This window comes from Phaseolus vulgaris, chromosome 2, assembly GCF_000499845.2.
Source record: "Phaseolus vulgaris cultivar G19833 chromosome 2, P. vulgaris v2.0, whole genome shotgun sequence".
In the NCBI taxonomy this organism is placed as follows: Eukaryota; Viridiplantae; Streptophyta; class Magnoliopsida; order Fabales; family Fabaceae; genus Phaseolus; species Phaseolus vulgaris.
Genome location: NC_023758.2, coordinates 46371219 through 46382397, shown reverse-complemented (window position 1 = coordinate 46382397; position 11179 = coordinate 46371219). Strand labels below are relative to the sequence as shown.

Genomic DNA, 11179 nt, shown 5'->3' with positions numbered 1-11179 from the left:
ACTGTAACATTAAAAGGATGAAGTTAAAAAAATAGAAAAAATGTGAATATTTAGTCACCTTTGATACTTCGTTAGTAATTTGATGTATTATCATGTAAACATTATAATCTCTAAATTAAAAATTCTTAAAAAAAGAAGAGATTGAATTTTGTAAGAAAAAGAAGAGATTGAATTTTGAAAGAAAAAGAAGGGAAAGTGTACAATTTGATTGATTTGAGATTTTACCAGACACTTTTACCACTGCCACAACATTTTGCAATTGAAATTAAGTTTACCGTGGAAATAATAATAAAATATGAAACACGGTTTCCATAGGAGGCAATTTCGCGGTCCTAACCCAATACACAGTTGGAGTAGAATTTCAACGACAAGACAACGCTCTCTCACAAAACCAAAAAAACTCTTGCTCTGTTTTCTTCTGCCTTTGCTATGAGTTCAGATACGATTAGAGAACGAGGTGCATCAACCGGGGTACGTTTTCCCCTCTTTTTCCTCTCAGTTAAAACCCTAAGTTGACCATAGAAGTATACTTATACTTCATATACTCTGTAATGCTTCTGGAACTTTCTGCACTTCTTTCCGTCTTTTCAGATTTGATTTTCTTAGTATCGATTGAATCCTAACGTATGAATGTGTGATATAGCAATTCTTGAATAAGCAACGTTTTATTCGAGTTTTTAACTGTAAAAAGAGAATGCGAAGTGAAAATGGGATCCGTTGTTTCAAACTCGATCGTCAATGTAATTGTGGATCACTAGCCTGGAGATGAGACAGGGTTTTGTTGTGTAGTTTGGGAGTTCACAAGGCATTGTGGCAATCACGTGCATCATTTAAGATATTTTGCAGCATCAGAAATTGAGAAAGAAATGCAAGTTGTTGTGTGGAGAGTGTGGTGAATGTTTGCTATGTCGGTAGAAGCTTAGAAAATGAAAATGAAAATGAAACTGTTCCTGAACATAAGCCGCTATAAGTAGATGCTTTTTGTTCAAGACTTGTGTTCTTTTGCACCTCTTTTGTCTTTTATTATCTAATGGAAAATGAGCAAATTACACGAGTTGCATGCTAGTGCAGAAGAAGAGGAAATAGGAAAGAGAAGCATTGAACATCTATGTAATTTATTTTGTTCACTGCTTTCAATTTTAACCTAAAGTTTGTTCTATTGAACTTAAAGACCTTGTGTATGTGTATGACATGTTTTTTTCTGTTAACAGGTAGAACGGAAATTTCAATATAGACAACTTTTGTTTTTGGCATACCAAAGTTTAGGATTTTTGTTTGGTGACTTGAGCTTATCCCCTCTTTATGTCTATCAAAGTATATTTTCCGAAAGACTGAAACATGTCCAGAATGAGGATGCAATATTTGGCGCTTTTTCTTTGATCTTTTGGACTCTTTCAAGTATTTCTTTGTTGAAGTATGCACTTATTATGTTAAGTGCAGATGATAATGGTGAAGGTAAGGGCTATTGTTTTTTATTTTTCTGTCAACCTAGGTTCTTTTTAACTCATTACTTAATTATTGTGGTAATACTAATACATTCAACTTTAACAGGTGGAGTTGTTGCTTTGTATTCACAGCTTTGCAGAAGTGCAAAATTTTGTTTGCTTCCTAATCATCAAGCTTCCGATGAGGAGCTTTCTACATATTACAAACCTGGCTCCTCAAATGGAAGTATACCATCCTCACCTTTGAAAAGATTCATTGAGAGACACAAGAATACAAAGATGGCTTTGCTTATTTTTGTTTTACTAGGTGCTTGCATGGCAATTTGCGTTGGTGCACTCATGCCTGCCATTTCTGGTAAGGACACGATTTTTACTCTCTCACAAATATGTTATTGTGTCTGGTGGGAAACCTTAGCTGATTGATGTTTTATTGTTGTATTAGCTCTATTTGTACCTCTGCTGATAAGAATTCTTTTTGTAGTTCTTTCCTCCGTTGAAGGCCTGAAAATCGAAGCAAAGATTACAAATAAAAGTAAGTGTAAAAGATGCTAATCTCAATTGACATGCTTGTTATATGATACTGGTCCTATATTCCTTCCTTAAAAAATTTGATGCAAATTTTCTATCTAAGCTTATGTATTTATCATTTCACAGGTATGGTGTCTTGTATTTCTTGTGTTCTACTGATTGGACTCTTTGTCATGCAACATCGTGGCTCCTACAAGGTTGCATTCGTGTTTCCTCCTGTAATCATCCTATGGCTACTGACTATTTTCATGATTGGCATTTTCAATATCATCAAGTGGAACCCAAGAGTATATCAGGCTCTTTCTCCATATTATGTATACAAGTTCTTTAGGCTTACAGGAAAAGATGGTTGGACTAACCTTGGAGGAGTATTTCTATGCGTTACAGGTCTGCATCTTTTAAAACTAAAGTCTGCTTAAGCCTTATTCTTGCCAAATTCATTATGTTTTTCTTGTCATCTACAGGAACTGAAGCTATGTTTGCAGACCTTGGTTACTACAGACAAACACCTATAAGGGTATGTGTGGCCAATAAGTATTATGTTGGCTTTTGACTTCATGGTTAAATTGCAATGTTTTGTTCATAACGGGCCCTTCAAAGGGATACTGAGAATGATTAGTGTTACTTTACTAAATGTTTTTTGTAAGGGTGGTTATGATTTCCATTGGTCAGTAATAGTGTGTGTACTAAGTTGTGAACTACTTTTTAGACTTTAACTTGATATACCTGCCTAGTCTATGAGACAGTTGATGAAATTTTCTAAGAAAGAACTAAATATCAAATAGAAAGCTGCTACAAAGAAGGAAAAATACAACCTAATTTGTATTGCACGTATGTATTAGTATCATGAAAGACAAACCTTTGTTTAAAATGATGGACATGCATAACAAGTGAAGGAGTACAGGTTTTATTGAACTGTAGGTTAATGACATCTGAAAAGTTATTCTTGATTTGTTAAGGAGAGGTATGGCTAAAGTGGAATATGTGAAATCAAAATTTGAGTTTATTTATCTGTTGTGCAATGTAATTCACGTAATTTACCTTCATCTGTGGTCCTTGACATAATAAATTGAGGCCTTAATAGTGATTCATCATTTAAAACAGAATGGCAACTTTTCCATAGATTTTGTTTTGAAAATGATTGTTGTAACTGTTATTGTATCCTTGTTACTGTGCAGGTTGCATTTCATTGTATCATTTACCCATGTCTAGTTCTTCAATACATGGGGCAGGCGGCGTTTCTTTCCAAGAATTTATCTGCAGTGCCTATAAGCTTTTATGCTTCTATTCCAGGTCAGTTAATGTAAATACTAAGAATAAAGTATCCCTGATAGGCCATTTCATGTAATTCTAGAAGAACGTGGATTTGAGGTTATTTGTCACAGACAATGGAAAAATATGCAGTGAATAGTGTAAACCTTCTAAGTGTGACTCGACCACTTACATTGTACAAAAATTTCTGAACTTTCTAAGCAGCAGTACATTGAGCTAGCGATAAGTTGGGATTCTTTGAATAATCGAATATATTCTTTTTTTTTTTTTTTTGATCGGCAAATCGAATATATTCTAATTTCTATCTTTTAAGTATTATCTTTTTATTCCTTGTGTCATTAGTTGTCCATTATGAACTGATACCAGCACTGATAACTTTACCTGGATATTGGCCAATTTATATGGAATAGTCAAGAGATCACTCTTATGAAGTAGATTTAGGCCTAAATCAACTCTACAAAATCGGTTTGTAGTGTAAAATTTGCACCCACTTATATGCTATAATTTGACTATATCTGGTTGGACATCTCGAGTGTGAGAGTAGATATTTTTGAGTTATTCAATAGCGGGTGACATGATAAGTCTAATAAACCTTACTATTATAGGCTGTGATACCATCTTAGAAAATAGATGTGTAACTTTATCTTACAAAACTAGCTAATAAGGTGAAATTTATACTTATATATTACAATGTAGTCATATCTCAAGTCGATGTGAGATCTTTGACAACAACTTTACTCTTGGAGAATTCTATATTTTCACAGCTTGTTTTTAATGAAGCCTAAGTTTTTCATATGTTACTTGAGAAAATAAAGAAAAAGACAACATATTTTGAGGGCTAGAAAAGGTCTCCCTTAAGTGGTCATATTTATATGCAACAACCCAGTGATAAAATGATGAGAAAAGAAAGTGTTAAAAACAAGTAATTCTAGGTACAAATAGGTATTACCCATAGCATGATCAACTCGCTCTAATACCAACGTGAGAAGATAAAGAAAAAGAGAACAATATATTTTGAGCTTGAAAAGGTCTGCCTTACGTGGTCATATTTATATACAACAGATTTGTGATACAATGATGAGAAAAAAAAGAGTAACAAACAAGTAATCCTAGGTACACATAGGAATCTAAACCTATTCTGATAATGTTCTAGAAACTTAAGTTGGTTTCGTTTAGATATTATATTTCTATTAATTGTACTATGATTTTCTGAGTTGAAAAAAAGTAATATCTATCATGTCTTGCTTCAAGTTATATATTGCTGTAGTGATCTATAGATTAACTGTTTGTGACACTATCTTTTTCTTAGTGAAACTCAACCTCTAACTAGAATGTTATTGATCTTGGGAAAAAGGTGCCAGAATCTCCACCAGTCTATGTCACTTATTATTTAGGATGTAATTCTTCGTGAAACTGGATAAAACTAGGGAAATTTCCTATATTTTGAACAAAAAAGGTTGAACTTGTACTGTACTATTTTTCATGTATGACAGTCGTTGGTGGACAAATTAGTAGATCTGGTACCTGCCCCTTTTTTTCAATGTATAAAAGTCACTGTTAATTGGTTTAGCTTAACTCTAATTGATAATTTTTGAGCTAAACCTAGCTAATGGGTTAGTTGTTATTGTTTCTTCATTTTGGTTCTGTACTCTATTAACATTTTTCCCCATAAAAGGAACCACTCAGACTATCCCTGTATCTGATTTTTGTAACTTTTCATTGTGTTGTGCTGTGTATTACACGTGTTCAGAGGAATAACTTCATGGTCTACTTTTAGCATTTGCCATCATATATGGAAGGAGCTTACATTAGTGGTAAATAAAGCAAATAGTTGAGTTGGTAAAATGTCCTGCCATTCGATTTTTATGAGACTGCTGTACATGTTTTCAAGTCTCTGTCATGTATTTCAGATTTTTTCTTTTCATTTTTGTAGATGTTCTCTTCTGGCCAGTATTTGTGTTGTCTGCTTTGGCTGTAATAGTTGCAAGTCAGGCTGTCATTGCTTCAACATTCTCTGTAGTCCAACAATGCCATGCATTTGAATGTTTCCCTCGGGTTAAGGCAATACATTCCAGAAGGTGGATCCCTGGTCAGACATATATACCGGAGATAAACTGGATTCTTATGATAATCAGCTTGGCTGTGACAGTTGGTTTAGGAGACAAGAACCGTATAGGATATGCTTATGGTAAGTGGGTGAATTGGAGAATTGTATTGTTAGTTAAATCACAATATTAGACAATGGAACAAACGATTCCCTATTACACAGATTTAATAGTGTGTTCTAACTTTCTGTCCTGAGTTGTCAACATGAAAGTTACTATTCAACATTCTCACACAACTGCCACTAACCCTCAATTCCCATCATAGGTTGTCTAAAAGTAATGTTATTTATAATATCTATTATCTAATTAAAATAGTTTGAGTTCCATTATATTTCTCTTGTCCAATATGCTATTTATTCAATATTATTTGATGTTAGTTGAAGGTTTTAGATTTTAAAATCAGTGTGTATCATTACGTTTCCACTGATGTGTAATCTGAGTAATTGAAAATGCAACTCTTGAGAAAATTTGGGACCCATATGCTAAAATAATGTGGGGAAATTTAAGGGGTATCATGGAAGAAAACAAAGAAGCATTACCAACTATATGATAAAAAAAACTTGAATAGAAAACCATGGACTTTGATTAGCAATAAACACATGTTGAAACACTAGGAGTGGAGGAAGACTGGCTTTTATTTGAGGTTTTCCATTGAAGATGTTCTTGAGCGCCATCTCAAGATCTTAATTTTAGATTTTTCGAACTTGGACCAATTTGTTGTCTTTTCTTCTAATCAGTGAACACGGTAGCAATTTTCCTCTGTATAACACATTGTCTTGCAATATAAACATTGGGGACAATCACCTCTACTTCCTCTTCCTCCTCGATTTCTATGACCTCTTCCTCTGGAAGATACCATTGCTGAGGATTCAACCATATCAGTTGAATTTTCCCTTTCTACAAAAGTAGGAATATGAAGAAGTCTTGTAATTAAGTTGTCCAAAGAATGAACTTCTTGACTAGTCAATATTTGACCATGAATGTTATTAAAATCTTAATTTCTCGTCGAGTTTAATTCCTTCCAATGAGTCTACATATAAGAACATTTTCCGTTCTTCCACTGCAACTTGCGCTTGAGCTAGATGAGCATTCATATCATGGTTGGCCTGTTTGAGAGAAATTTATTTCTCAGCTGAGTAGTACAGACGTATATCATTAGCAAAAATACTGTGTCTTTTTCCAAAATGAACGTTTGAAAGGTTCTGAGAGAGTCCCTAAAATATGTGGTCCCACAAATTGCCTCAGTCAAACAACTGAAAGTCAAGCTTCTTCCACTAAACATTACTCTCTGTTGATCATCCACTACCCGCTTTTGCTAGATGCTCATGGGATTGTTGACCAAGAAACCAAAATTCCAGAGACAGCCCATGATAAGTAATTTTTACCATTTAATTTATTTGTGGTGCGGTGGTGTCCCAGAAATAGAGAAAATAGGACCTGAAACAGACCCAAGAGAACTAGGAGTGACCAGAACAGGTTCGGTGGGAGAAAAAAACATGTACAAGTCAACCAACCATACAAAATACAGTTGAAGATGAAGATGATCTCTGAAACAGATCAAAGAAGCTCCGGTGAGACCTGTGGAAGAGACCCGATGATGTTCCGACGGTGGCAGACCAGTGTGTGAGATGCATGCGTGTGACAGGACATGGGTCGAAGTTTGGACATGAACCACTTGGGCAGTGGTTGATGGGGCACCAACCCTAAAGTCGCCAGAAGAATTGGGTTCCAGCATTGCTGGTGATGGTGGTTTCCAGCAATACAATAGCTGTTTCCGACGGTAGGCGCAATGATGGAAGGAAGGACAATAGAGTGGGATTGTTCTCTGATACTAAGTTTGAAGCTTTTAGATTTGAAAATCAGTGTTTCACTACACTCCACTGATGTGTGTCTTTATATATAAATCTGGGTAATTGAAAATACAACTCTGAGAAATCAGAGATAACGGCTACTGCTCTGGCATACTCGATACAGCAAAAACCAGCTTTATAAAAGGCTATGCAACATTTAATGACACTGTAAAAAGCTTTACATTCTCATTATACAATGTCATCTATTTAAAAAATAGAGGTGAAACCTTTACCGAGTGAAAATTAGCATAATTTTGATCTGTTGTCAACGTAAGAACTATGTAATTTGCATTCAATAATTTAATATGATATTATTAAAAGAGTTGGCTAAAGTAATAGCTTCCCAATAGGTTAGACTTTGTTGATGATATGGCAACACAATATTGGATCCTAGGGTTAAAAGTTATGCTAGCCGTGAATAAACATTTTTACATTACTTAGTTATAGATGGTTTAATAATCGTGAATGAAAATACATTGATGTCATGGGTCATTTTGTCTCTCACTGCTGTTTTTCAACTCATGATGCTTAACAACCTCATTTTTGTTTACAGGGATTGCATATCTAATTTTGGTGTTTGTGACCACATGTTTGACATCACTAGTAATCAACCTTGTATGGCATCGAAGTCCTATAATTGCTCTGGCATTTGGTTTGTTCTTTGGTTCAATAGAGATTATTTTCCTGTCATCCTATTGCACGAAAATCCTCAGAGGTGGCTGGATTCCACTTGTGCTTTCGGCAGTCTTCATGGTTGTTATGTACGTTTGGCATTATGGTTCTAGGAAAAAGTATTTATTTGACATGCATAACAAAGTTTCAATGAGGTCCATCCTTGGATTAGGTCCTAGTCTTGGGATTGTTAGAGTTCCTGGAATGGGCCTTATCTACACTGAATTGGCTACTGGAGTCCCTGCCAGTTTTACTCATTTCTTGACAAATCTTCCAGCATTCTACCAAGTGGTTGTTTTTGTTTGTGTTAAGACTGTGCCAGTGCCTTGTGTGCCGCATGAAGAACGTTACCTCATTGGCCGAATTGGTCCCAAATCTTACCGATTGTATCGTTGTATTGTTCGAAATGGCTATAAGGATGTGTATAGTCACGAAAATGATTTTGAAAATGACCTGGTGATGAGCATAGCAGAATTCATTCAATTGGAAGCAGAAGGTTCCTCTGGAAATGCAGAGGGTTCAGTGGATGGACGGATGGCAGTGGTTAGGACATCAGGGAAGTTTGGGACACGATTGCTAATGTCCGAATCTTCTGGTTTTGAGGAAGGCAACAACATTAATCTTCCTGGAGCTTTGACTGTCACTAGCAGTAAATCCCCGACATTGAAGAGACTGCAGGCCATGTATGAGCAGGAGTTGCCTGAACTCAACACTGGACGACGAATTCGATTTGAGTTGCAAAATGTAATATATAAAGACGCACGTGTCAAGGAAGAACTCATGGAACTTGTAGAAGCCAAGCGCACTGGAGCAGCGTATGTAATAGGTCATTCTCATGTAAAGGCGAAGTGGAACTCATCATTTATAAAGAAGTTTGCTATCAACCTCTACTCTTTTCTCCGGAAAAATTGTCGGTCCCCTGCAGTAGGTCTAAACATTCCTCAGATTTCTCTTATTAAGGTAGGAATGAATTACCATGTGTAGCATGAGTGGGTGACAGTGTTTTGATTGGGGATGTAATTTATGCGAGCAAGAATATATACTACTTTGGCAGATTCCACTTGAATGGATTTCACTCAAGAATTTCCTCTTGGAATGTTTGAAGAAATAGCGGCATCAAATTGCCAACATCTTTTGATTTTGTGATGGGCCTGGTGAGGTATCTAAAGTAGTGAATTGGTTGCCAAAGGAGTTTTGTGCAGGGTCCTATACCTGTTTATTTTGTTAGCCAAATTGGCCTTGTCTTGTGAGTTTCGCTCTAGTTTTGTTGAATATAAATTTGCATGTAACATCTACTGCTGCCGCCTTTTTGTACTTGTACAAAAATTTGTTCTGGTTTTCAATCTTCCTAGGGAAAACAGGGAAATGAATTGTATTTAGAACGGAACCATACCTGAACTGAAAACGTGTCACGTCGAGTTTGATTTTGGTTCTTTGATTTATTTATTAATTTTGGCTACTGAGCTCATCTCTCTGGTTAGTTTTGCTCTGCTGTTTTTACTTTGACTGGCCAAATATATCTTATTTCCTCTAGATATTTTGCAAAAATATATATTTCATTTACCTATTTTCTTTATGTACTTCTATACTGCTTTTGTTTTCTTTTGTCGTGGGTAACTAAATTATTATCTTGGATTGTTTTAATCAATTAATTGAAGAGTAACTCATCCTTGCACCCCATAATTTCAGCTTCCAACTCGTAGATTTTAAGTTTCCAAATTTACCTTGTCATCTAAGATGTTCATTTTCAATTCTAGATTGTGTTATCTGGAGACAATTTGAATTGTTCAATCTTGAAATGTGAAAACATGAATATTTTTTATGTCGTAATGTATATTATTTGATTACAAAAAATACAAATGTACTGTGGGACTACTGCGGAGGTGGCGCTGGAAGTTGGAAGAGAGGTTGCTGCGGCTCGGAAGAGGAAGCGACCTATTCAATGAAGAAGAAGAAAATGTCAAAATTATCATTTTACTTCTTCTATGATGGTGGCGAAAGAAGACATGGAGGTGCAGGAACAGAATTGCAAGGTCATTAACTCATGTGATAATACTGATGATAGTAGTGTAGAAACAAAACATGACTCTTAACTAGTTTCTCACTAACAGGATTATGTGTTTTTTATGCTCATAATTTCATGATTGCTAATATATGCCTTTTTTATTGAGGTAATAATATCATATCCTAATTAGGATCTTAAAAATCATATGTTCTTCACATGCATGTTAAAAAGAAGAAGAGAAGATTAATACAAAGATATATAGGATATTAAATAAAAAAACTATATTTAAAAAGACCTATATTCTAATAACTCAAACTAGTTTCTGAAAAAGACTTTAGTACAAGACAATAAAATATCATCTAAAATCTTGCTTAAACTCTACTCTTAAATTATGAAGAATGTGAACACATTTTTTTTTTCTAAAAATGTAAGAAGCGTGAAAATTTAAAATTTTAAACTTAATTAAACAAGGGTTTCATCTTCCTTTAAACACCAAAATACAATATAACAATTTACAAAAACATGTACCACCAATATTCAATCAATCTGAATCCATAAAGAAGAACAATTTTTACCCACTCTTAATTCAAGGAGTAACATGCTACCATAATTTCATAAGAAAGAGAAACACTTTTATATATACCTATCATGTTAGTTACACTTGATTCACGTTAGTGTCGAAGCAATGAATTCTAGCTTATACGTACTTCTTCATAGTTGACGTGAAAATTTAGGAAAAAACTCAAATCAGTGATGTATATACAGTGTAATTAATTTAATTTAATTCCATCTAAATCATCCAAAGCATTTTTTTATTTTTTTCAATCAAATAAGAAAAAATAACTCTTTTTTTTCACTTTTTTTACCAAACAATTAAAAAAAATATTTTTTCCATACTTTCAGTCGTAAATAAAAAATATATAGTTAATTATACTTATTTTCTCTTTATCTAATCATGGGCCAACAACTGGTGGACCAAAACAAAATGGGCAATGAAGTGAGCATAATATCTTGAAGATTGACCCACAAAAGGCCCACTGAGAAATTGGGGAAGATTTTTTGGCAGGAGGGGAACTCTTGTGTGTGCATAATTTAGAGGCGAAGGAAAGAAACCTAGTATAAAATCTGAATGATTGCCATAAACAGCAGCGACATGGTGGAGGTTCCTTTAAAGGAACCATTATTGGGAAAGAACATGTTCTGTTCTTCCAACCAGACAATAGAAGAGAGGAGTGAAGAAGAGTCCATTGTTGGGGCGGTAACATTATTACAGGCATAAGAATATGTTATATGTCGATGCTC

At 34.6% G+C, this 11179-nt stretch overlaps 1 protein-coding gene across 1 annotated transcript; it reads left to right on the top strand.

Moving 5' to 3' along the window:
* The first annotated feature begins 299 nt into the window (after positions 1–299).
* Positions 300–9340, top strand: LOC137812693 (potassium transporter 3-like). The gene is made up of 9 exons (XM_068614857.1): positions 300–471; positions 1212–1455; positions 1552–1800; positions 1927–1977; positions 2100–2360; positions 2438–2490; positions 3152–3266; positions 5179–5433; positions 7754–9340. The coding sequence occupies exons 1-9, from the start codon at positions 430–432 to the stop codon at positions 8854–8856; spliced, it is 2373 nt and encodes a 790-aa protein (XP_068470958.1). The 5' UTR covers positions 300–429; the 3' UTR covers positions 8857–9340.
* The last annotated feature ends 1839 nt before the right edge of the window (positions 9341–11179 follow it).

Bases quoted from the DNA above. Each gene is read 5' to 3' on its own strand.
- LOC137812693 (XM_068614857.1), top strand. From the start codon at position 430: ATGAGTTCAGATACGATTAGAGAACGAGGTGCATCAACCGGG. The intron at 2,491-3,151 runs GTATGTGTGGCC...GTTACTGTGCAG, and splicing joins ACAGACAAACACCTATAAGG to GTTGCATTTCATTGTATCAT. The intron at 3,267-5,178 runs GTCAGTTAATGT...TCATTTTTGTAG, and splicing joins CTTTTATGCTTCTATTCCAG to ATGTTCTCTTCTGGCCAGTA.